The sequence below is a fragment of the Trichoderma ghanense genome (assembly GCF_004382785.1).
Source record: "Trichoderma ghanense strain CCMA-1212 chromosome Unknown scaffold_0, whole genome shotgun sequence".
NCBI lineage: Eukaryota > Fungi > Ascomycota > Sordariomycetes > Hypocreales > Hypocreaceae > Trichoderma > Trichoderma ghanense.
In genome coordinates, this window is record NW_027395663.1 from 2,694,824 (window position 1) to 2,719,701 (window position 24,878).

At 55.0% G+C, this 24,878-nt stretch overlaps 10 protein-coding genes across 10 annotated transcripts in view; 4 read left to right on the plus strand and 6 right to left on the minus strand.

Moving 5' to 3' along the window:
• The window catches only part of CCMA1212_000912 (uncharacterized protein), a gene marked incomplete at both ends in the record, with an annotated part of 1,042 nt that extends 696 nt beyond the window's left edge, over positions 1-346 (minus strand). Inside the window, 2 exons of the mRNA XM_073698359.1 lie at positions 46-79; positions 341-346. Coding sequence (XP_073563078.1) covers positions 46-79; positions 341-346 — 40 coding nt within the window. The remainder of the gene's footprint in view (positions 1-45; positions 80-340) is intronic.
• A 1,723-nt stretch (positions 347-2,069) lies between these two features.
• On the plus strand, positions 2,070-2,553 carry CCMA1212_000913 (uncharacterized protein; the record flags this gene model as incomplete). Its single annotated transcript, XM_073698360.1, has 2 exons — positions 2,070-2,083; positions 2,133-2,553. The coding sequence occupies 2 exons, from the start codon at positions 2,070-2,072 to the stop codon at positions 2,551-2,553; spliced, it is 435 nt and encodes a 144-aa protein (XP_073563079.1).
• A 774-nt stretch (positions 2,554-3,327) lies between these two features.
• Positions 3,328-4,878, minus strand: CCMA1212_000915 (uncharacterized protein; the record flags this gene model as incomplete). The annotated part of the gene is made up of 3 exons (XM_073698361.1): positions 3,328-4,235; positions 4,372-4,524; positions 4,827-4,878. The coding sequence occupies 3 exons, from the start codon at positions 4,876-4,878 to the stop codon at positions 3,328-3,330; spliced, it is 1,113 nt and encodes a 370-aa protein (XP_073563084.1).
• Positions 4,879-5,661: 783 nt separating this feature from the next.
• CCMA1212_000916 (Protein frg1) lies at positions 5,662-6,587 on the plus strand (the record flags this gene model as incomplete). Its single annotated transcript, XM_073698362.1, has 2 exons — positions 5,662-6,074; positions 6,146-6,587. The coding sequence occupies 2 exons, from the start codon at positions 5,662-5,664 to the stop codon at positions 6,585-6,587; spliced, it is 855 nt and encodes a 284-aa protein (XP_073563082.1).
• A 679-nt stretch (positions 6,588-7,266) lies between these two features.
• On the minus strand, positions 7,267-8,554 carry CCMA1212_000917 (uncharacterized protein; the record flags this gene model as incomplete). The annotated part of the gene is made up of 4 exons (XM_073698363.1): positions 7,267-7,459; positions 7,552-7,959; positions 8,054-8,153; positions 8,245-8,554. The coding sequence occupies 4 exons, from the start codon at positions 8,552-8,554 to the stop codon at positions 7,267-7,269; spliced, it is 1,011 nt and encodes a 336-aa protein (XP_073563083.1).
• Positions 8,555-9,259: 705 nt separating this feature from the next.
• CCMA1212_000918 (Solute carrier family 25 member 39) lies at positions 9,260-10,705 on the minus strand (the record flags this gene model as incomplete). Its single annotated transcript, XM_073698364.1, has 2 exons — positions 9,260-10,443; positions 10,516-10,705. The coding sequence occupies 2 exons, from the start codon at positions 10,703-10,705 to the stop codon at positions 9,260-9,262; spliced, it is 1,374 nt and encodes a 457-aa protein (XP_073563076.1).
• Positions 10,706-11,801: 1,096 nt separating this feature from the next.
• CCMA1212_000919 (F-box protein HRT3) lies at positions 11,802-13,480 on the plus strand (the record flags this gene model as incomplete). Its single annotated transcript, XM_073698365.1, has 2 exons — positions 11,802-12,227; positions 12,284-13,480. The coding sequence occupies 2 exons, from the start codon at positions 11,802-11,804 to the stop codon at positions 13,478-13,480; spliced, it is 1,623 nt and encodes a 540-aa protein (XP_073563077.1).
• Positions 13,481-14,459: 979 nt separating this feature from the next.
• CCMA1212_000920 (uncharacterized protein) lies at positions 14,460-17,122 on the minus strand (the record flags this gene model as incomplete). Its single annotated transcript, XM_073698366.1, has 3 exons — positions 14,460-15,767; positions 15,835-17,076; positions 17,117-17,122. The coding sequence occupies 3 exons, from the start codon at positions 17,120-17,122 to the stop codon at positions 14,460-14,462; spliced, it is 2,556 nt and encodes an 851-aa protein (XP_073563645.1).
• CCMA1212_000921 (uncharacterized protein) lies at positions 17,049-17,737 on the plus strand (the record flags this gene model as incomplete). Its single annotated transcript, XM_073698367.1, has 2 exons — positions 17,049-17,259; positions 17,556-17,737. The coding sequence occupies 2 exons, from the start codon at positions 17,049-17,051 to the stop codon at positions 17,735-17,737; spliced, it is 393 nt and encodes a 130-aa protein (XP_073563644.1).
• Positions 17,738-21,662: 3,925 nt separating this feature from the next.
• CCMA1212_000922 (Glycerol uptake protein 1) lies at positions 21,663-23,692 on the minus strand (the record flags this gene model as incomplete). Its single annotated transcript, XM_073698368.1, has 4 exons — positions 21,663-21,769; positions 21,842-22,703; positions 22,768-23,369; positions 23,437-23,692. The coding sequence occupies 4 exons, from the start codon at positions 23,690-23,692 to the stop codon at positions 21,663-21,665; spliced, it is 1,827 nt and encodes a 608-aa protein (XP_073563643.1).
• Positions 23,693-24,878: the final 1,186 nt, after the last annotated feature.

Sequence of the window (24,878 nt, forward strand, 5' to 3'; positions counted from 1 at the left end):
TTTTTTTTTTTTTTTTTTTTTTTTTTTTTTTTTTTTTTTTTCTACGGATGTTGTTGGGATACTTTGTGCGGTTGTAATTCTACCATTTCCCTCGAATATATTGCAGCACATGCACATTGAATTCAAAGTGCGGAAACGATATGCCAGATGGACGGCTGGCGTTTTATTTTGGGGCACAATGCAAGGGCAACTGCACCTCCACCATCGCTGAACGCTTGGTTGAAACGGTTGACGAACGTATACCCAACGACGGGTGGGCGCGGATCGCGGCTCGTACGACTCTTTTTTTATCATGCTGTCGACTTACCGCCTGGGGAAAAGAGTCATCAGAAGGGGTCACCATCATTGTCACCCGTTACACGCTCGGGAAGTTCTAGAATGTCTCGCCCTGTTGCCATAAAAAGAGAGCTCTCGGGGCCGAGAGCCGTGCTTGTCTTCCCGCCGTTTTCGACTTATTTTGGGGTGCGAATGTCTCAGTTGATCTTATGCCTCGTCTTGGCCTAAGCCCAGCTCTCATGCTGTGCTAAGGTGGACAAGATGACGCCGTGAGCCATACTTTGTCACGGGATGACGGTATTAGCATACCTATCCCGGTCCTATTCCACGATGATTCTTAGCAGGCAGTGAGAGGTGGCTGATGAGTGGTGTGCTTCGTGTAGCAGGCATTGGCCACTGGCTTTTCCTCCGGTGGTGTAACTAGTCGTCGCAATTGGCTTGACACAGTCCAATCGAGAACACAATGGCACCTACCTGTGGACAACCGTCACAGCTCGGTTGCTGGCTCACCGCGCGACTATCAGAAAGACAACAGATACATGATAGAGTTAGCTTGGAATCGTGGTAACCAACGGAATCGGCCATCCGCACACCACATCGGTTTGACATGGTGCAACTTGGACGACAAGGGCCATAAGTGAAGCTGTGTGTCACTCGCTCCCCCACCATGTAGCGTCATCACCATCAGCCGCTCTGAATGATTCCCACCCAGCCTCAGCCCCAATCGCAGGCACCTGTCGCTGCTGCTAGTGCTGCTTGTGTGCTTGGGCAGGTCTTCTGAACTGTCCTTCGTATCGTAGTGCTCCTCTATGGGGGAGGATGGAAGAAGCCTATTTCTCTTCTCAGCACAAGCACATAGGTAATATCTTCTTGTTCTTGTTCCTTGGCCTCTTTTTGAGTGCATTTTGCACCCGGCATTTTTTCCCTCTTGCAAGAAGCGCTTGTAATCAGCAGGATTCATCGGGAATACTTGTCACACCGAATTGGGTCCTCCTTGAGAGTGAGCAATGCACTCGGCTGCGCAAAGCTAAAGGAAGAAGCTGCCGGAACTGATGCAGCGGGCGGGTTGGCGGCCGCATGGATGTGATGCACCTGCTTGCCGTTTATCTGCGTTTGGCTTTTCGCTTCTGATTGCGGCTATACCCAGCGCTAGCAGCAATATATCGAAATCGACAGCAGGGATTTCGTTTCGCTGGTTGGCCATTGATTGCTGCCGGGCTGGGCCTAGCTCGCGGGAGGCAGAAGGGTAGGGCTGGCCATCGTCCAGTGGCCAGGCCGTGTAATAACCCAATCCGGATGTGGCTTGTGATACTTGCTGCACGTCGGTGCGAGTTCGTCGCCTTTTTTGGGGGCCTGGGTCTTCAGCTGTTGGTCGCCAGCCCGGCAGTTGTGTGTCGTTGTTCCTGGTCTTTACGGTTGTGAGACTCGGCCAGAGATGCAAGACGGGGACAAGCAGAAACACAAGAAATTCTATGCAAGGTACAGTCATGACCAACCCACCAACAGAGAGAAGGAAGGCCCAACCTGAGAGTGACGTTGGCTTTGCTGAACGGAATACGGCAGAAGCGATCCAACTCGGGGAGGCACGGGGTCCTGCGCACCTGCCTGCACAACGCCAAGCGACAGAACTCTTCGTGTCCAATAGCTTCAAGTCCTTCTACCTTTTCTCTTCTGCCTCATCTTGCTCGTCCTTCGTCCTCTGTCTTTTGTGACGTCTTCATCATCGTCACCTGAGCAGTCAGCAAACGGTAGCGTGAGCGTATTTCCTGCCTCTTTCTCCATCGAGCAATGACATGCCATCTACCAGGTACGAAGCACAAAAGCACTGACTAAACCCCAAGCGCAACTTCCTCCAGGCAGACAAGCATTCAAGCCATTTTGACGAGATTCCACCATCCGGCCCGCGGCTATTCTTTTCCCGTTGGTCGGATCGCCCTCGCGCCGCTATTCGCTCATCTGGGTTTCCGCGCGGCTGGGATTGCCCTTCGAAGGCACCAAACACGACGCTTCCAGCACAGCAGGGCCCCCCGTATCTGCCCGGCCCTGACCGAGCTGATGGCGAGCTGCCTCACCCTTGCGCCAATGCCACCGCCAGCTGAACTGTCCAATGCCACCAGCCGTCGTATCCGTGCAGCGCGCGCCCCGCTCGTTCCCGTTGTCCTCTGGCGAGCAGTGGAGAAGCCCCCATGGCAGGGTTGCGATTCTCTGCATCTTTCCCACATCATGGCTGCTCAGGTGAGGTTGAAGGGAGAACAGGGCGGCCCAGCAAATGGCTAGCCCGCTTGCACTCTAGCCCGCCCGGCATTCCCAATCTATTGGATTCCAACTGAGGAATGACGTCTCTTGTTTCGTCGACACGGGCGTCTGGGGGCCAAACGAGGCTGGCTGCTCGCCCTCGCCTTTAACTTGATCCAGCCTTAGGCATCCATGTCGGAAAATGACAAGTTATTGAGCAAGCTGCAACTCAGACTGGTCAGAAGGATGATACATGGAGTCTGGCCTTGTGTCTCCCCACCACGTGGATGGCCATAGTCTCCGACAGTGCCACGAGGAGGGTCCCCTCCTCCCCGCCCCAAATGACGAAGAGGGATAAAGAGTTGCAGTTGGATTGCAGCTGCGGCTGTCCATCACAGCGGGAATCTTGCTTGCAGTAGTCATACTTGCAGGAACAAGATGTGTTGCCTGCAAGGGGCCCCTGCGTTATGTGCAACACTGACTGACTGCAGCCGGTGAGGCGGGCACGGGTTGGCCGACACTGTCTGTCGTGGAGACTTTGACCCTGCTTCTGGTGCCGGGGCATTTCCAACAGCAAAGATTTCACTGCACTGAAGCGACGGGTGCAGCAGCAGCGCAGCAGCAAGCCGAGGCTGAACAACAATGACTACTATATTGTCTCCATGCGGGTGTGTGCGTGTAGTATCTGTCTTCAACAGCGCGATATGTGACAAGGGACGGTCCTTCAGCCAAGGCAGCATCCCCGTCACAGTCGCATCGTATTCAGCTTTTTACTTTACAGCTTCCTGAAGCCACAAATGCAAGAAGCAGCCTAGCCTAGGACACGGTGTTCTTGGTCACGACCCCTCTGGCAAACTCTCCAAACGTCAAGTGCTGCTCGATATCAACCTCCTCGTCCAGGTTGGGCTGCGTGAAGACAGCCAGCGTATTCCTGGCTACCCTCCCGTCGCTCACGCTGGCCCTGATCCCCCTCACAAAGTGCGGCACCGCCTTGAACTTTCCTGCGGTAATGCGCTCCAGAGCCTCGCCCGTCTGGAACGCGATGCAATCACGAGGGATCTTGACCTGCACTGTCTCGCCAGTTCGAGACTTGATGTAGAGGCCGGCGGCGGGGTCGGGTGATGCAGGCAGCTCCTCCAGCGGAGGCAGAGAGGCGCCATTGACGCTGGTCAAGTCTGCCGTAGGCACCGTGGGGTCGGCCTTCTTCTCGTCGATGAACATGGCAGATGTGAGTCCGGTCAAGCAGCCATGGTCGAGATGGGTGCCGCACCAGTCGTCCTCGTCGCCCTCTGCCGCAGTGGATGCCGCCTCGGACGCCCCCTGAGGGAAATAGTGCAGCAGCCTCGCCTTGGTGGTGTTGGAGGTGCTGACGACGTGCTCCAGGTAGCCCTTGGGGTACCCCTGAATCTCCTTCTCGGCAAAGCGGTCACAAGCGCGCGCCACCAAGACGGCAACGTCGATGATGAGGCGGCAGAGGCTGGTCACTGCCGGCTTCATGCCAGGGAGCACATTCTCCGCGGGCCAGATGTTGGGCGACAGGTACTCTGGGAAGGTCTCTGGCGAGAACTCGGCGGTGGGCTCGGCGCATTCCAGGCTAGGATTCACGTAAAAGGCGCAGTTGGCGTAGAAGGATCCCTTGAAAGTGTCTGCCTGCCCATTCTTGAGCGTCTCCTTTCCCAGAGACCAGCCGGTGAGGTACTTGGCATTGGCGTTTTCCAGCTTGTCTGTGCAGCGATGGTAAGCGTTCGCTGATTGTGTCATAGGATGATGAACACGAGGAGGATACTAGCTGCCTGGCTTCCCCCCCAATTTCTCTCTCCCTTCTCGGTGGCCAAAAAAGAAACAGTACAGACAACTTACCCAGTTCTTCCTTGGGTAGATTTCCCAAGTAGGATCCATATGACAGGGCGAGATGGCGCAGCTGCGCAAACTCTTGTGGAACGTCTTTGACGACTAGAATGCCCAAGGAATCAGGGCCAAAGGCCTGCTGCAGAGTCTCAAAGGAGACGTCTCCTGGAGGATTGATTGCTGTGTAAGCCAGGGTTACAGCGACACGTGTGAAGGCTCGGCGATGGATGTGACTGAGCGTGCTTGTGCGAGAGTGGGAGTGGGAGTGAGACTGAGTCTGAGAGGGAAAGTGAGAGCAAAAGGCCAGTGGGAGTATGGGTGCGACCTTAGGTGAGTGGCAGTATCTGAATCCATCATCTCATCCCTTGCTACCCACTGTTGGAGCGGTCGACTTATACAGAGCAGGCAGGATGATGATGCAGGTGGAGAGGGAAGGCATGGCAAATTAGGCACGGAGTTTCTCATACCATTCTGCAGGTCCTTCAGAGACACCGTCACAGCCTGAGCCAGGGGAGCCATGCCGAGACGACGAGACAAGATTGGACGTGATGGACGTCAGTTGCTGACTGGATGACTGCGTTGGCAAATGACGAACAGGCAAAGGGAGAGATCACGAGGTGGAGGATGGCGGAAGAAAAGGATCGATCGTTGTTCCTTCAGGTGGTTCGAGGAGTCGTGGCAGAGAAAAAGGAAGAAACCCGAAGCAGACGCCGGCTTGCATCCTCGCCCCCAACCCAGGGCAAAACCGAGGCCCGCCACCAACGAACGGCTCCAGTGCCGCTCCTCCACGCTCCAAGGCAGAAAGAGCAAGGGCGTAGGGGCTGTTCCGTACCTTTAGCTATTGCTATTGCCGTATGAGCTGTTCTCATAAAAATGCTCTTCTCTTGAGAGTATTCGACTACGATTTTGTGGACTGTGGTGGGGGAGGGGGAAGCAGTAATAAGTTCTCAAGGCAAATCAGAGGCTGTGAAGCCGCACTGCATTCCAAGTTGGGGAGCAAAAGCAACGGCTAAGGGCGGAACTTCGCATGGGCTTACGTAATTCCCCGGCCGGGAGAAGATGGAGCTCGCCGTTCGCCGGCTACTTCGTGCTCTTTCGCACTAAACAGCTTGGAACGACTTCACTTCATGAGCGCACAGGCGAATCCCGCGTAATGCAACCTACCGATTACGGGCGATACCAGCGATTCCACCGTCGGTCCCTGTAGCTTCTTCTCTGGCATTTCACAAACCCCGACACGGGCCGAGGCTTTCAATTGGCTGCTGCCCGTTCCGACATCCAGGGCTCCTCCCGTCCAGCATCATGGTCAAGCCGCTGACCTTCAAGGGCGACAAGAAGCCCAAGAAGCGGAAGCGCGCCGCTGCGGATCGTGCCGACGACGACGAGGCGGGCGAGTCCAGCAGTAGGCAGCAGAAGAAGCTGGTCCGCAGCGACGATGGCGGCAACAACAACGACGGCGAGGACCAGGCCAACGACGACAGCTGGGTGTCTGCGGACACGGTCGCGGACGTTGTCGGGCCGGTCATGATCGTGCTGCCCACGGACAAGCCGTCTGCGCTGGCGTGCGACGCGGGCGGCAAGGTGTTTGCGCTGCCGATTGAGAACATTGTGGATGGCAACCCGGCGAGCGCGGAGCCGCACGACGTGAGGCAGGTCTGGGTCGCGAACCGGGTGGCCGGGACGGAGCACTTTCGCTTCAAGGGGCATCACGGGAGGTACGTTGCGATGTATCTTCGGAGAGATCTGTTTCATCTGAAGGTATGCTAATTGAGGCGACATGATGTAGGTATCTCGCCTGCGACAAGATTGGCCAACTCTCGGCAACTTCTGAAGCCGTCTCCCCTCTGGAGTCGTTCAACGTCATTGCCACCGCCGACACGCCAGGCACGTTCCAGATCCAGACGCTGCGCGACACCTTCCTGACCATCAAGCCGTCAACGTCGTCCAGGCCGAACGCGCCTCCAGCCGAGGTCCGGGGCGACGCCGACAGCATCACGTTCAACACGACGCTGCGCATCCGCATGCAGGCCCGGTTCAAGCCGCGCATCAGGACGTCCAAGGAGGAGCGCGAAAAGTCCAAGATTAGCCGGCGCGAGCTGGAGGAGGCGGCGGGGCGGAGACTGGACGAGGACGAGGTGCGGATGCTCAAGAGGGCGAAGAGGGAGGGCGATTTTCACGAGCGGCTGCTGGAGATTAAAGTCAAGAGCAAGCACGACAAGTTTGGTTGATGACTTGCGGATTCAAGGGATCTGATTGAGGGCAGATGTTTCTACAATGGAGTTGTGGAAGGATAATGGTCGACATTTACGCGATTATAAGGGCATGTTACACCCCGTATCGAGCCGGAGGGACGGTTCAATCTAGTGACGGTGCGAGCCTCCGCCCCCGCTTTCAGACGATATCAAATTATCCGGTCCTAGGTATCCCTTGGGCCAACGTCACTCCCTCGCTGAAGGTTCTGCTAGGCGAGTATGGCGGATTAGGACGGAACCATCTTCTGTTCTCACGAGACAGTGGATGTTGTTCATGCACGGAACAAAGCAGTCGGAAGCGAAGGGCTTAAGGGGAGCTTCTTTGGCAAATTAGCTGTTCACGCAACAGCAACTAGGTCTATCGTCGCATGTGGTTTCACCGGCACTCGACAGTTCATGAGCAGCCAAATCGAGGCTCTCGCAAACTGAAATGGCTGGAGATGTTTTCCTCGGTGCTGGCAAAGGAAGAGGAAGACGTTCTCATAGCAATGCCATTCCAAATGCCAGCTGATGTGCAGACACGCTCAGATTGAATTAGAGAAATTATTACTGAGCTATTTCACATAACCAAAACACACCCTCCTCACTCAATGCCAAAGAGGGAGAATTGAATCTTTGTACAATTATTTGATGCTCAGTCATCTGTTTAATGTTTTCAGCCCGCTCTCCACGCCTTGACGTTTCCGTCCTCTCCCGTCGTAAAGACAACCTGCTCATCGTCGAAGAAGCAGAATGAACGCACAATCTCGCTGCCGTGAGACCCCGGCAGGACGACCCTGTTGTCGAGATCGAGGGCCCATTCGTTGTTTGCCGCCTTGGACAAGAAGATGAGCTCAAAGTTTTGTTTGCTGTGCATTCTTCGTAAGCAACATGATCAAGGGTTTCTCCCAGACCAACCATGAAAGAGCAAAAACAAGGGGGAAAGGGGGGGAAAACATACTCTTGCGCACCAGCCCCCAAAATGGCACCACTCCCATCCACCTTTGTCACAACATTCGCCACATACTGACATCCGAGGACCTTTCTCAAATCCCCAAAGTCCTTGATCGCGTCTCCGCCGACCCTCTCCTCAGCGACGTCCCACACGGCGAAGCACTCGTCGTGCGAGAGCGCAAAGACCTCCGTGTCGTTGAGGAAGGCGGCGTCGTGGATGGAGGCGTTGTGGTTGAGCGTCTGGACGGTGAGCTCGTCCTCGTCGGGGACGGAGGTGTCGTGGACGCTGGCGAGGCCGTCGGTCGAGCCCGAGATGAGGATCTGGGGGCGGGTTGGGTGGAAGGCGAGGGATGTGATGTCGTCGCTGTGGACTTCGGAGTAGGTTGCTTTTGGGGAGGGGGTTGAGCGGACGTCCCTGGGGGGGAGGAAGTTTGTTAGATGAGGGTTTGCTCGATAAGGGGGGGGAGGGGGGTTGATGGAGAAGATGCGAGATGAGATGGACGTCTTACCATAGGTGTATTGAGGCTGCGTGGTTCTCGAGCTCGGTGCCTACGGCGATGGTCTGCGTGCTGGGACTACATGCCATGGATAGTATCGATGCTTGTCCCGCTATCGTCATCCAACATCATGGTTAGCACAAGCTCTCTTCATCCTCACTCCTTCAATCCACCCATTCATCCATCATGGACATCGCACTCACCCCGAAACCGCGCAACCCTCGCACTCGCCCCAGCCCTCAAATCCCACACCCCCACCGAGCCGTCCTCGCCCGCCGTGCAAACCACGCCCGTCGCCGCGTCAAACGCCCTCATCGTCGTGACGTTGCCATGATCCGTCCTCAGGCTCGCCAGCGGCCCGCTCCCGACGCGGGACGGGTCGAAGAGCGAGAGGGCCTGGTCGGAGGAGACGGTTGCCAGGCCGGCGGCTGTGCGGTGGGCTTCGAGGACGTATGTTTCCGAGTCGGGGCCGCTGGGGAAGTGGTATTGGTCGATGTTGGTGAGGGTGTACATTTTTTTTTGGTGAAGTTGTTGGTGATGAATGTGTAAGATGAGTGAGAGAGAGGGTTGGAGTTGGCCTTTGTGTTTGCCTTTGTGTACGGCTCGCAAAGACACACGGTGTTTATTTGAGAGGTTTGAAAGAGGCAAATCTGATAGCAGTTGTGCCCATGGGTGGTCGTCTATCTCGTTTGTGAGTCTGAGTCCAGTGTAAGTGATCTTCACTACAGATGTCTCACAAAACTCCAAAGCTTCAACTTTTTTTTCTCAGCAAGCTGCTAGGAGGTACTACTGGCGAGGTACCTCGGCCAATGTACCTGCCAAGATGGATGCGCCAAGCGCTTGTGGCCTCCTTAAGTGCATATTTCTCACAAAGCGATATCAAATCGAAGCTTCAACATCACATCGAATCTTCGAAATCTCTAGGAGACGTGAATCGTATTCATCGGCATCATAGTCAGACATCTTCCGCCAAGCACTATCGTACACACCACAGTTTTAGTCTAAACAAGTCTAGATCCTCGCCCGACAAAGAATAGGAGTGTCGCCAAACCAAAGCTGCAACGCGAAAAGTAAACGCCACAAAGGTGCGCCGCCCCAGCAGTTCCGTCCTGCTGTATCAAACGCCGTAGAAAGCAAACAAGAACGCCCACGTCCTGCATCTCCAAAGAGATTACCGATTAGACAATAATTACCCTCCTCCTCTCAATGACTTCTCCTTCAGTCCTTCCTAGCAAAGTTCTCTTCTCTGGCTCGCTCATTGACGCCTCGAAACGCTCGCTTGCCAACTTCGTAGCTGCTGATCATGATGGCGCAGGCCGGCGCTACCTTGAGAGTGCGCGGGATCCAGCCTCGCCACAGACCCGGGAAGCCCTCCGTCTTGAAAATGTGCCACAGCAGTCGAATCATGTTCTGTTCCTCAGGCGCCGGCGCAGCTCCAGCAACGCGATGGGGAGAGTTGTGATAGATTTGTGTGCGCGTCTTGCCGACATCAAACGGCATGGTCAGTATCGACGCAAGAGCACCAGAGATGGCGCCGGCAGTGAAGCTGTCAAGGAACGTCTCTGTGTGCTTCTCTCGACTCTGCGAGCGACGCCGCGCCGTCGTGCGCTTAAAATTGTCGAGCGTGTCGCGGGTCAATGACCTGCCCTGGCGCTCTTCGCGAATGTCGGTTAACCTGGCTCGTATCGACTCGTATCCCCACCAGTAGAGGCCAGAGAATGGCACATCTCGCCACAGCGTAAGAGTCAATCCCCGCCAAAGCGAGGTGTACCCATGGGAGGCGACCATGGACCGGATTCCGTCGAAGGTCTCAACCAGATGGTTCGTTGTTGACCCTCCATGGGCAGCCTGCATACGGGTGCGGATGAGCTCAATGGGGCTGACGGCTGTTGCTGCAACCAGTCGAGCAGCAGATCCAGCAAGAAGTGGCGCATGATCGTCCGAGAAGCCGGAGAACGGGCTCACCGGGTTGAACCGCAGCCAGTCGTATCCTGTGAAGTAGATGATGTTGGCGGGAATGGTCATGACAAGGGTGGGTGAAAGGCCCCTCCATAGCGTTGTGAATCCTTCGTTGCGAGCAATCTTGCGCAGGCCATCAATAGTCGAGTTGTATGTCTTCCTCTGAACCTCCTCGACCGCGCAGTCAGCCGCGGCGACGCTGCTTCCACTCGGTGCCGGAATGCCTTCAATCTTGGGAACGGCGAGGCAGTAATCGATGGAGCCTCCGGCGAAAAAGACTTCGCGGCAGCATGCCGTGACGCCCAGTTCAGCGCTTTGCACGGGCCTGAGGCTGGCGGTTGTTCGCATCAGCCTAGAAAAGTCGACATTCGTGGCGACAGTCGTGGCGGCCTTGGTAGATGATTGCGACTGTAGCCGCACTCGCACAACGTCCAACGGAGTAACTGCAAGTGAAGGCGAGGTCAGCATATGCTCGGAAGTCAGCTTCAATCAGTGACATCAAAGGGAGTGCTCACCAAGCAGCGATGTCAACAAGCTTCCCGACATGGCCGACACCATCTTCTGGCCGGCCGTGATATCGGGAATGGCATTGCCTCCATCGCCGTCCTGCGCGCGCATGCCAGCCATGGCGAACGAGTTTCCGTCTATCCTATCGTAGTTTTGGCTGTCGGAGCTGTGGACAACAGAGGCAGAAAAGGATCCCATGCCGTGTGCCCGTCGACTTGAGTGGCGGGGGTGACGACAGAGCGAGCAGCCGAGTGCTCGGCCCGTGAGGAATTGTGCGAAAGTGGCAGCTCTCTCGGAGATGCTCGGACCAGCTCAAATCGCGTCAAGCAGGTGTTGTTCGTGCGCGGAAGCGATGGCAGATGCTCCAGCAGTGATGTGACGTGATGCGGTGAACGAATGAGAGATCGATGAAGAATGAGGACGAGACGAAGAGATGAACGAGGGGAACAACAAAGAGTGTTGGCCGTCAAGAACTTGGAGTCAAGTAGTCATAGCTGGCTGGTGCTAACATAACGGAAATACTACTAAAAAGGTTGAGGCGCTGCTAGAGTTGAGGCTAACGCGAGATGCTAGTTCAAGTATAGCGCATGAATTGCCCCAGAGGAGATTTTCTTTTGCCTTCTCTTCCGTTGCCTCTTTTTTACCCTCTTTTCTTAGGTCTCTTTGATTTTTTCCTCTTTTTTTTTCTGCCGGCCTCCGCGCCGCTGCCGGAGATGAATCTGGATCCGCGGGTAGCCGATGATGTCACCCAGCGCTGTGATTGGCCAGTTGGGTGGCGATTGATAAACTGCCGATAAGATAACGCAGAGTTGCAGTCGTTCTTGCCTAGAGAAGCAGCAAACTTCCAGTCCAGTGGAAGCTGACTGTGTTGTTGAACGTACCTCGGTACCTCTTCTTAGTCAGCCGCTAAGGCTGTCCCTGGCCGATTGAGTCAACTGTCAACCTCCAGGGGCGCGCATTGCCTTGACCGAATGATGGCATACTCCATTCCATCCCATCTCATACCATCTCATATCACGACGCCCTCAATGCTTGCAAAAATAAACATATACGTAAACACATTAGCCCTCATCCTGTTCTCATTATCCTATAACTAGTCATCCGTTCATTTGCTTGTGTCTTTCGCCACATCTTTGCGTGCACTCGAATGAACTTCATCCATCTTTTCAGTACACCTACTGTACCTACCTACTAGGCACCTCTTAGCAATCAACTCCCTCCCATTTCCTCAGATTCCCCGCGCTCGGCCATATCGGACATCATCCCTTATTGACCCGCGACAGCTGCATCCGCCATGGCTTCAGGCGGCCGTGAACCAATGTCCAATTCCGAGCTGGAATCGTTCCGTCAGCAATGGATCTCCGATCTGCAATCGCGGAGAGAGAGCGTAGGCTCAGCATCCCATGAGGCCGGGGCTTCATCTTCATCTTCTGCCGCCATCCCATCTAGCGCTTCACGGCCAAGGAAGCACACGGGTCCGTCAAGTCCAGTCGCCAAGAAGATCTTGCCAGCCATTGAAGATGACGAATACTATCTCCACGGACAGTCATTTGACACCATTCCTCCGCCCTCATCAGGAGGGCATCTGCTGTCAGATGCTCCCGGCAAGCATGATGAGAAGCCGCTGGTTTCGGCCTTGGATCATTATGAAAAAGCCATGGAAAAGGAGGCGCAGGGTAACATGGGAGAGAGTCTGCGGCTTTATAGACAAGCCTATCGAGTAAGTTCGATGAAGATGTTCTTCCGGTGGCGTAGGTGCTTACTTTGTCTCTCTAGCTAGATCATCGAGTAGACAGGTCGTACCGTGAGAAGCACTTTCCAGGGGGTTTCACGTCGACAAAGGGCACAAGCACAGGCACAGGCGCCGGCACTTCTTCGTCCGCGGAAGCATCAAAGGCATCACCGGAAGCAGCCAAAACAGCAACTTCCAGGCCTCCCGAGGGAGAATCGCAGCCACTGACCTGGGACGAGCTTATCGAGAGCTTCCAAGGCTTAAAGATCGAAGCCGCGCCTCCCATCATCGAGAACACGCCACCGCCTCCGTGCTACATCGCCAAGCTGCCGGATGAACTGCTCGTGCACATCCTGACGGACGTTGCGGTGGCCGACGTCGGAGACTTTGCCCGCCTGAGCCTCGTATGCAAGCACTTCGCCTACCTCGTCGCGACCGAGCAGCGCATCTGGAAGCGCGTCTGTCTCGGCACCGAGTTCGGCTTCACTGCGATGCCGCGCCACTGGCAGAAGACGGTCGAGTGGGAGGACCTCGAGGCCCAAGAGGAGGCAGACGAGGACGGCCTGCTGGTCAGCATGCGAGAGCTCGAGGAGCGCCGCCGCGCCGATGCCCTCGCCCTCACGACATCGCTCCTCGACTCCGGCGTGTACCCCTCGTGGAAGCACATGTTCCGCACCCGCCCGCGCGTCCGCTTCAACGGCTGCTACATCAGCACCGTCAACTACATCCGCACCGGCCAGGCCACCAATCAGGCCGTCTGGGGCGGCGACCCCGTCCTCATCGTCACCTACTACCGCTACCTGCGCTTCTTCCGCGACGGCACCGCCATCAGCCTCCTCAGCACCACGTCCCCCGCCGACGTCGTCCACCACCTCACCCCCGAGCTCCTCCGCCTGCACCGCGAGAGCCCCAACGCGCACCTGCCCTCCGCCATGATGCACCAGGCCCTCAAGGGCCGCTGGCGCCAGTCCTCCGCGCTCGACCACCCGGACAACCCCGACTCCCGCGCGCAGGAGTCGGACCTGTACGTCGAGACCGAGGGTGTCGGCCCAAAGTACATGTACCGCATGGACCTGTCGCTGCGGAGCGCGGGCAAGGGCACCAAGAACAACAAGATTGTCTGGAGGAGCTTCTGCAGCCACAACAAGCTGACGGGCGACTGGGCCGAGTTCCAGCTCAAGAACGACAAGCCCTTTTTCTTTAGCCGGGTCAAGAGTTACGGCGTGGGGGAGGCGGTGTGATGCCTCTAAATGCGTGGGCATCATCATGCTGTTTCCATTATAAGAATGATTCTACGAAACACCCCTTACTCTCTTTTTTTTTTTTTTTTGGCACACTACAATTCGGAACGTAGTTTTCGCCGTCCATGTTGGATATCTTGCGTATACATCGTTTGGGCACATTGAAGCACATAGACATTACCTAGGTACATCAAGGACTTTAACACAAATGAACTTATTCACAACCTTTACATCTTGGTTCTTTATATGGTTAGAATATCAACAGAGCTCTCTGAATTCTCATCAGACTCCCCATTAGATTCGTAATATTTTTCTCTTTCCACATATAGGCTGTAAAAGTATGCCCTTCAGATTCCCCCGCCTTGAAGCTCAATTGTTAAGAAAAGCCATGCCTGCCATATGTGCCGCGCTAGAGTTGGTATACAAAGAGAAGCAAAGCGTGAGAAGAAAGGTAAAACAGATCATTTTAGGAGCTCAAGGAGAAAGGTCCGTCGCCATGATATGATGCCATACGATGTGATATTCAATGCCCGAAATGACACACCAAGAGAATAGGGAAGAGGCGAGACATGTACAAGAAACACGCAAAAAAGATGGGTAGGAAATCGCTTGGTCGCTGATACGTAAATGATACCACATTCCCCAAAAGAGAGACATGTGTCAGTAAAACATAATGAGAAAGCGCATGCTCAATGAGCTGGTGTAAAGTCGTATATAAGGGGGATTCGGTGCTGCTCCCTCGGACGATTCGAGATAATCGATAGAGTTTGGATCAAGATATTCAAATCGCTGGGTTGCCGCATGGAGGAAAGGCTGTTCGATCTGGCGCATAGGTAAAGAAGGTAAAATGGCTGAAAGGGGGTCGTATGTGTGATCGCTACCCCTGGAATTCCGAGCCGTCGGCTCTTCGTCTCCTTCGTCTCTTCTTTCGGGCGGGAGACTGGCGTAGAGGCGTCGCGCAGGCAAGATGCTGCATATTCTACCGCAGCCTCTTGCCGTCCAGAAACTTTGGCGGATCAGCATTGTAGTAACTCTGCTGATACTGCATGGCCTTGCGCGCCTCGTAGGCTGCCCGCTCTTCTTCGTCCATGCTGAATGCCTTCTTAAGCCATCCAAAAGCGCTCTTCTTCTTCTTGAGCTGCCTGTCCACCGTCTTGGTCGTCCGCATGCTTTGTGTCGTCCCGTCATCGTAAGTCACCGACTCGACATTGCTCAGCGTGCTCAGTCCGGCGTTTGACGGCTTGCTGCGAAGGTGCTGCGGCGGCACCAGATTCGGCCCGCCATGGTATGCAGACTGGCCATGTCCGACGGCAGTGTGTGGCCTCTGTTGCAGTGGTGAGTGCGGCGAGGCTTGAACAGGGCGGTATCGTTGTCGATCCGAACGTGGCGAGGGTATCACGTTGAGCTGCGGAGGGGACATCTCCATGTTGCTAGAGCCACCTGATCCATGGCGGCCATGGCGTTCCGCATCGGACTCATATGCCGAGTCGAATTGGTGAGATCGCATCGTCTTTGGCGTGGCCGTGCCGGGTGAGTGAGCATACATTTCCATGCCCTTTATGGACCTTGGGGGAATCTGTATGTCCCCAGGCATGATGATCTTCTGCGATACACGGTCCCGGAGGGATGTCCTCCTCTGCACGATATCGCTATCTCGCCATGTCATCGACTGAGTGTCTGCTGGTGTGAACGGGGCCGACTGGAGTGACTGGAGTGTCGATTGCGAATCCGAGCGAGCGCTATGGTTAGGCGCATCTTTGATCCGTGGTGAGGGCAGCGGCGCAGGGGGCTGTGGTGTATAGGTGCGTGGCTGGAGAAGGAAGACCGGCTCGCTCCCGCGTTCACTGAGAGGTGTCTCCGTTTCCGGGTTGCTCAGCTCGCTGCCCGCAAATGAACCTTGCCGCAGACGCGCGTCCGTTTGCAGGGACCTCGGGCTGCCGAAACCAAAAGTGTTGGCGGTAGTCGGAAGAGTATACTGAGAACTGCCATGACTAGGGGCAACCGAGTGCTGGGCCGACTGGGGGCTGTGGGAGGCGTAAGTCTTTGAGGTGTGGCGGTTGGTGCGGAATGGTGGAAGCAGCGGTAGGCCTCCTGGTAACGGAAAGTCGATGGTGCTGGTGTCATCTCCGTCGATCATCGAGTTGATGGTCATTTGATCTGAAGAGTCGCTCAAAACAGTACTGGGGGTAGGCAGATTATGTTCCTGCACCGTCTTATACTCGATATCTGGGGACGGAACATCGTAAGAACTGGGCATGGGAGGGGCAGTAAAGGGTGTAATGTTCGCCTGCAATTCAAGATTCAGATATTATGTCAAGGCCATCAACGCCACCGAGAAAGGGGGGACAACTTACCCATGTCCTCCGGCTAGCTTCACCAGCTTTCTTTTCCATCTCGGATATGATGTTCATCAGGCGGATAATGAGGCTGTTGATGTCATCAGTGCTGTCACTGATCTTCTCAAAAGCAATCAGCCATCCTTCCGCATTGCCGCTCATGGCGTCAAAAATGTCGACGACGTCTGGCTGGTTCTCTCGCCAGGGGCCTTCTGCCTGGTCGTTCAGCCAGTTGATGAAAAGGTTGCTGGTCTGCAATCCAGCTTCGATATCGTCGTCCCATTGCTTCATCGCCACATTGGTCCTCGCCAGAATGTGCTCAATCTTCTCGTTGCCCTGAAGTATCTCGTTGCGGAACTTGCGGTCCTCGAGCAACTGCTCAAACACTGCGACGTTGGACATGGGAAGCATCAAGTGATCAATGCGCTTCTTGAGATCCATCTCCACCTGCTCAAGGTCCTCAATGGTGACCTCGAGAAATTCGTCCACTTCGTCAATGTGGCCCTGGAGAATGCTTACGACCTGGGTGTTGTTGTTGGCCATGCCGTTGAGCATCAAATATACGCCGAAGGAGATCTGAGCAATGAGCTTGGCCAATTCGTGCTGAGACTGCCCAGGCCGGAGCCTCCACTGGGCATCGAAGGCGGGCTCGTCGACACCTTGGGAAAGCACAGCCTCTCTGCGGCCCTGGGCATCCAGAGCCCTCAACTTGGGCTTTTCAACCGCACCACCGTTCATCACCTCGTGTAATGACTCGGCGAAGGCATCCTGTAGGGCGGGGATGGGGTGAACCGGGATTGCTGGCGGTGGGGGCGTTGAATCGGAATCGGCGTCGGCATCATCCTCATGCTCTTGGCCGTCATCGTCGGATTCGGAGTCCCCCGCGTCCTGGTCGTGCTCACCGTACCGCGCAGAGCTCAGAGTCGTGTCCGATGGCGTCGCCTTGCCCGGGGATTGGTCTGGAGAGAGCGGAGACGACAAGGTCTCAGCCTCGGGCAGCAGGACGATGCGGAGTCCTCCATTGTCGAAATCGAGGGGCGGCAATGTCGAGGTCATGACGGTGCAGATACAGGTGCTTACGAAGAGGTCGGAATTGGCGAGGTCTAGGCTGCTACCTATGCCAGGACTGCACGCCGCTATGAAAACGAGGAGGGCTTGCCCAGTGGCGCAGCTGGAAAAGTCGAGGTAGGCGGGCGACCCCGGAGCGGCAAGCAACAGCGACGATGACAACGATGGGGGGCTCGAGGGTATTATGTGGCGCTGTCTATGCCGTCGAGAGCTTCGTTAAGGATGACCCAACAGCCATAACAACCCCTCCATCCAAGAACAACGGCAACGATGAGAATCCGAAAGGCGAGAAGTGGAGCTTGGAAGTCCTCGTCTTCGATTATTATACGGAAAAGAAGGGGATCGTGAAGCCGGGAGCGGGAACGAGGGGAGCAGGTGAGCAGCGAGTCTGCATGACCAGTCGATGCCAGTAAGAGGAGGGAGTAGTAGTAGTAGTAGTAGTAGTAGTAGTAGTAGTAGAAGAAGAAGAAGGAGGAGGATGCAGGAAAATCCAACAAGGGCGAAAGCGAGCGAGCCTGCAGAGGGACGAGAAAGAGAGAGAGGGAAAAGGGAATATGCCGGCTAGCCAACCAGCCGCGGCAGGCCTTGTGGTGATGTTTACGGAGGAGGAGAGGAGGAGGAGGAGGAGAGGAGGGAAGACGAAACGTAATACTAATATTGGATGATAGCAGATAATAAGACTCCAGGTCGCTCTCGCCTCGTCCAGCAGCAACAGCTCGAGCCCAGACCACCTCCAGAGCGTCTCCGTTCGCCTGTTAGCGCAGGTCTGGCCGCTGCTAATGGCGCCTCGACTGCTAAATTGGGAACAAGCAGATGCGAGCCTGCCATCAGGTCCCCTGGCCCGTCGCTTTAGTGGGAAAGGCCCTTAGAGGGGGGGGTGTTGATCCCTGATTAGGTGTGGCTTTTTTCCTATCCTTTTTTTTCTGCCCCTACTTTTCGGGGTTCTGTCATTTTCGACAGCTGTCTGTTGCTGAAGCTTGCATCAACCCTCACCAGGTATCTTGCCGTTGCGATTCAAGAGAATAGCTACGACTGTGTGCTGTAATGTATCCTTGGTACTACCACCTTCAGTGCCTGGCTGACGATGCATGCATGCATGCATTACAGCACGTCCAGCAAGGGACCTCCTGAGCGTCGCTTGCTTGTTGGCCAGTGCTCGTGCAATGGCAAGCTTGAGAGCTCCAGGCTTGAATTCGGGGCTTGGGAGGCGCGGCTCGCATGGGATGGCTGGCGGCACGGGCCAACCAGAAGCGCCAGAGTTCCATACAATGATCAGGGAGGGGGTGGGAAGCCCTCGACAACAGCCGGATGGGGCTCGACAGATTTGATGGCGTTCAAGTCTCCAGCAAGCGCCACGCGTACCTGAGATGGGAGCAGAGCTAGCAGTGGTAGTCGCATATGGACGGGGCCACGCCAGGAATTAGCACCAGCGGTTTCTGTTGGTCTTCATCCAAGCATGGCAAGCATTGGGTTATTGGTGTCTGGTGTCTGGTGCCGTGGCGAATAGGCGCCTTTACCTTGGGCTGCCATTGAAAGTGGCCGCTCTAAGCGGTGTGCCGTCGCTTGGCTTGAATCAATTCTTTGCAGATGCGTTGCCGAGACGGACAAGGAAGATGGAATGCAAGGGCTGCTGTTGAGCAACTTGAACTCGTCAGCAGATGCAAGGGAGAGCAGCGACATGCAGCAGCAGCTTGTCAGCGATACCTACCTTTGGTTGTCAGTCAATTCGCTAACACCTGGCTGCCCATTACAGACATCGCGATGCTTCCGCTGCAGAACCAAACCGCCTGCCCATCGAATCGATACCTCATCAAGGTAGTACAAGAACCCCAAAGGCACGCAAGACATTGAACGGCCCTCAGTGGGTACAGACTCGTCGGTCCGTCCAGAGGCGATGATGATCAGCAGCGCAATCCCGATCGCTGCGGTCCAGACGCCGCTGATCTCGAGAATATTCATTGAATAAGCGGGCATCAACCCGCTGATCTTTTCTCTTTGCAATTATGGCTTGACCTCAACAGCATCTTTCTACGGTAAAGTCGTGGCGGGCTCAGGCACAGCTACATCCCGTCGCATCTGTCACTGGCACCATCGACAAGTCATTTTCGGTTGCCATATCACATATCATCGGCTGCGTTGGCGAAGAGCAAATTGGGCATGAACATTATTATAGAGACCATCTCCGATCCGTACCTGGAATACGGCGCGCCACCCCCCCCCCCCCCGCCCAGCCTGTCAAAACCCGGATATTACGAGGAGGACCCTAGCATCACATACGAGCCATAACGGCCCAGAATGGCCACAACATTCGGCCTCCTTGGTGCCCATACGTGTACTTTATCGGTGCTACGTCTTGCTACGCCTATGCGCTCGATCAGGTAAGAGAGATCAGCGGTGCAAAGAAAGGATCAAAGACGAGAGAGAGAATGTGGTGGTCAGCTCACATCAAATGGGGCTACACCACGCCATATCGCATCAAGGCACCCAAACTGAACCCTTGACTGTGCCCGTGTCTCCGCGTCTATCCAAATCCTGCGCCTCACTCATTATTGGCCCTACGCAGCTAGTACTGTAGTCATACTAAAATGCTAATAATCTGCCAAACCGGCTCCAAGCGGTTTGTTGCCTTAGCCGCATCAAGGCGCCAGGGGGGGGGGCCGTGGGTTCTTCATTTCGGCCGCCTTGGCTCTGCTTAGCACACTCTGCCAAATGGCTCTTCCTTGCTTGTCCTCTGCTTCCCCTGCTCCTTTTCTTGAGCAAGTAATACGGGGCCTGGAATAGTAGGGTAGAAACAAAAATTCAAGAGCATATCCGTTCTCGCATCGAACCGCGGAAATAGATGCACGGGCTTTGATGTATATTGAGAGGCAGCCAACTGCCATCGTCACCTCTTTCCAGGGGCTTCGGAGCGAAGCGTCACGGCAAGGCAATCACGATGTTAGCCCCGGGGTGTCAGTACAGTACCTTGAATCTTCAATGCTCGCCTCTGTTCTCTTATTTTATCGAACGTCTTCATGTTTCTCACCCAACGTGCATTATCAAGCGTGACATGAAGAACGGCTTCAAGTCCCCTATTCTCCTACCGCACAGTCGTCACTGGGGATAGTTCCCTTAATTCGTAGCATTGACGACGCTTTATCACTTCAATTTCGCAGAGTGGGCATCTCTGAGCGATGGGGAGCCTCCTCCCACACAAATCGACCCATCAACCTGACTAGCAAGCCCGAGATCCCAGCAACCCGGCGTCCGATAATACTGCAAAGCACCCGCATATTGCGGCTCATACACACCGATCGTACGAGCAGCGTCCGAGGCAAAACTCGGCATAATTCAATCTCAAAGCCGCCATATACTGCCCAAGAACTGCCGGCAAATCTTCCCGTCTGCTGCAGCCCCATTCGAAGTTGCTCCCCCCATACGTATCTTTCAACCTTTTTAACAACCCCCCCACCCACTATCAAAGTGATCAACAACGATCGGAGGCCCAGAAAGTGGGTGGACGGGATGGCCTGCATCTTGCCGCTGCGATCATCGCACAAGGGGAGAGAAAGTGAGCCAGGTGGCGTCAGTGCTTGTCTTTCTCAGCTCAGACATGCCCACTTCGGGGATCACATTTTTGCTCAAGTTAGACGTTTCTTCGTAGACGACATGCCTATGCTCGATTGCGAAGTCATGGCGTTGATGACCTTGTGCTGTAGAACGGATGAAGGTGAAGAAGACAGATGCATGGTGGGTTGCTTGAATAACACCTCTGGCAGACGCCGTCGCCAGGTGAGTTCATATTGGCGACTACATGCTTCATGGTCCTTATAGCCGCGACGTTTAACCTCTTGTGACCAAGAGCAATATCATCAAGCTTCAAGCTCCTGTACGGCATTTCTAATTCGACGCAACGATCCTTTGCCGTATCTCTAGGATGGGCATCTGGTAGAGTGCTGCTTTGCATCTCCTCCTTGTGCCGTTGATAATCCCTCGAGCTCCGTTTGCCCAGCGGACACACAACCGCACTCTACCTACTGGTAGGAACGCTGCAAAGACTGTACTGCAAAGCAGCATGCACCTGTCCGCAGCATTATTAGCCTTGTCCAAAAAGGGGGGAGACATGTTAAACGCTCACACATGTTCGCCAACAACGCAAGTTTTCCCCCTCAGCCCTGCCGAATCTCAAGTTGAGTGTTTGTGTTGAGACTCCAAACAGCTTCAGAAACAGCTTGAGGGTCCCCTAACTGAACAAGGCCATCAATTGCATAATGACCACGATATTGCCCCCTTAATATTTGCACGCCATTGAACCAATCCTCATGCCCATTGAGCCATCTCTGCCCCTCTCCATTCAAGGCCGTCACCCACCACAAGCACAACGCCTTGCACTCAGTTCTCCATCAGGAAAGGTGTCTTGCGCAAAACGCTCTTCATGACTGTGCCTTGAACCCAGTTAGAACCACAAGAGTCTGCCTTATCCTACCGCACCTCACATTCAAAGATCCATAAAGGGGTCTGGAAATCATCCAAGCGAACCAAGCACAGCCAAACAAATGTAGATGCATAAACAGTAGCAGGAGCCCAGCTCATCTAAATCGTGTCGACCTCTACATAGGCGCAGCAAAGAACTCGTCTATCTTCCTACATGTGACCCGGGAAACAAAGAATACGAAATCATTTCCTTTCCCACCCCCCTTTCTCGCCTTTCTCTTTCCTTTTTCTCTAATGCTGAAAACATTGCCCTTGAATGTCTAATGTTACAACTCTTGTTTCTTCATCTAGCATGTTCACGCGCTCTAACACTTCAAGGAGACGCCCTTGCGCTTCTCGGACTCGCGAATCTCAAACATGACCTGGACACCCACAAACAAACAAATTGACGCGGTGAGAATAAAGAAAACACCTAAAACATCATAAACGCGTTAGTAGATTGCTCCAACGCGCAGAAAAGAGGGTATCAGCGCCGAAAACGTACCTGACCAATCATGCAGAATGCTGCTAAGAATGCTCTGTAACCCATCAAGACCAACCGCAAAGCCAACCAAGTTGGCAGAAATCATCATCAGCACATTGCCCACCGCCCCGATGCAGCACAGCATGCGATACTCAGTGGGCCGGTTCTCCCACTTCCTCTTCGGGAACAGGTAGCTGGCGGTCCACTCCGGCACCATGAAGATGACAATGAGCCAGCCCCATATTAGCAGGCGGAGCTTGATGTCGTGCCAAAGGGCGACAAATGTAAAGACGAGCAGATACGTAACGACCGATTTGACCGAGGACTGCCAGCTTCGGAAGGACGAGCCACCCAGAGGAATGTAGATGTACCGGATGAGCCAGCGGTTGTACGAGCGGTGCCAGGCGCGCCAGAAGAGCTGCGTGCTGTAGTTGTTGCTCACGCATCGAACCATATTCTCTGGCGGGTCAATGCCATCGACCAAGGCCCAGAGGCGGAACATGCGCCAGGGAAGGAGTAGCTTTAGCCAGATGATGTGAAGGTTGAAAAAGGACAGAAGACTGAGCTGAGCGGCAGTGTAGTCGCTCCATACAGGGGCCGCCTTGCTGATTGCGCCCACGTAGTCGTAGTGCAGGACGAGCTCCATGGCGAGAAGGACAAGCAGGAATCGAACGCCGTATCGTATCGTGCGGGGCCATTCAATGCTCGCGGCGCGATACTTGGACTGCGAGATGTAGTCGTTGAAGGTAATGATCGGACCGGCAATGTACAGCGGCGCGTACAATGCGTACGCCACGTAGTTGCGAAACGAAAAGTCTTTGATGTCCGCAGGGATCGAAATTCGGTCGCGCTCGGAAAGGCTGGCGGGATCCAATCCCTTCTTCTTGGGTGTATTAGACACATACGGTATGCAACGACATCGAAGAGAGAGACGAATCGGCGCTTACCTCTAGAGAATTTGAGTTGCGCTTGTCGATGCTCCAGTAGTAGTCCAAGTTGAAGCTGATGAGCCGCAGAATGGTAATGTTGAACAGAATGTCCCAGCGAGTCAAGATCCCTCCCCATCGATCCAACCAATATCCCCAATGCGCCAGCGGTCCCCACGGCGGGCCAACCCAATTGGCCAAGAGCTGGAGCCGGTATCCCATGGTCAACTCATTGGCAAACAGCGTGCCGATGTTGAAGACCCAAGTCGCCGCGGGGACGTACCTGCGAGGCAGCTTGGTCGCAAGTTGGTAGTTGATGGTGAGGATGGCGAGGATCTTGAAGGATGATATGCCGTGCAGGATGACGATGAAGACGATGGCAAAGAGGAAGTCGAAAGTGGCCCGCTGGTCCAGTCTCGTCGAGCCTCTGGCGCCGCGCGCAGACGGCTTATACACCGATTCCCATGCCTTTCGCAGCAGTGGGTGGAATATCAACAGGCCCGTCATTATGGGGAAGTTGCCCCGAAACGTGCGGTATTGCGCATCGGAATTATCGATTTTTCGCCCCGGTATCCATCCGTCCGACAAGTATTTCTCGTATTTGGGGTATCTGGGATCAGAGGCTTCATCCAGCTGTCAGTATCACTTTGCGGCCAACACAAATCCGGGGAAGGGGGGGTGCCCTCTCACGCTTTGACACATCATACGCTATCCAGAACATGTACGGGACGACGACGATGAAGACGATATAGTAGAGGAGGAACTCGGGCGTGCGCCATTTCGACGGCGGCGCAGAGCTCCGGGCCCTGGCTGCAGCCTCTCTCTCGACGGCCGGGTCGCCGCGAGCGTCAATGACGGTCTGGTAGGGAACGGACGTCGACGAGGTGAATCGCGTGTCGAGGGTGTCGAGGTCGTAGACCTTGCGCAGGTAGGAAGTGAGACCCATGGTAGCTGATCAGGGTCTCGAAAGGCAAGATTCAGCGCATGGTGATCCGATTGGGCGGCGGGTGACAATGGGCAGCTGATCAGGTAGGCAAACGACAAACGGCCCTCTGGTGAGGCAACGCTGTTGTTTCTCGTGAGGCTCCGAGAGAAACAGCAGCCGGCTAAAGTTGGTGGGGCCGCCGCAGCAGCGCATCTCAGCAAGCGAAAGCCCCTGAATCTGAATCCCCCGGCCCCGGGATGTGCGCGGCTGAGCATAGCTGAGTGCAGGTACCGCTACTTGCGCGGCTGCTGAGCGTGGGCTTGTTTGTCTCCAGCCCCATGCTGTACACTTGTACCGCTACCTACATTATCGTCCTAGCTTGACATCCATAACTGGTGCGTTTCGCTTCCCCTGTTTGCCTACCCTATTCATCATCCGTTTTTCTGTCTCTTCTCGAGGCTTGGGCGAATTGGTCTTTCGAGCGTTTCAAATTGTTATTGGGGGATGTAGGATGCAAAGGAGAGCAGAAAAAGAAAAGAGGATGGAGCACCAGTACGTCGTCGGACGAGTCTGGAATCATCTTCGTGTCATTTGAGACCTCGTCGTTGCTCAAGAGAGGACTCCACGGTAACTCGTAACAGGATCACCAGAGCTGATTGCTTCCCGCAAGTTGCAAGTGCCCTTACCCATAGGCAACTTGAATCGCAATCACAGCAACAACGCACGGTCAGGTGACTACGTGGACTATCAGAGCCTCAAGAGAAGCCATCACCAACAGCAAAGGACGCGCGCAAGCAGCCCGAGCGGCGATAACGATTGCTACACCCGATCACATGCTGCAGGCAATTTACATCTTTTCAATTCCACCGACCGCATGCAGCCACAAGCACGACCAAGCAAGGCACCAACTACACTCGTCACCCAATATCACCGCGAATGACTTGACGCAGCCAATGCTCCAAGGCCCACGATGAGAAATCCTACAGGCCGCGAGGCAGAGGCCGGCCCCCTCAGATAGCCAGTCAAGACGGGACAGGCAAGCAAGCAGGCGGCGAATGGATGCGCTGGCATGCCGCAGAGGTCATACTAGTAGTTGTACTTCGTACGAGGGGCCCTGGGTTCGTTTCACCGTAGCGCAGCTTCACGAGCAGTCTCTTCGCCGCGCGGTTTGCTGCATAGTGATTCGGCATGCTTGCTTCTTTCCCTC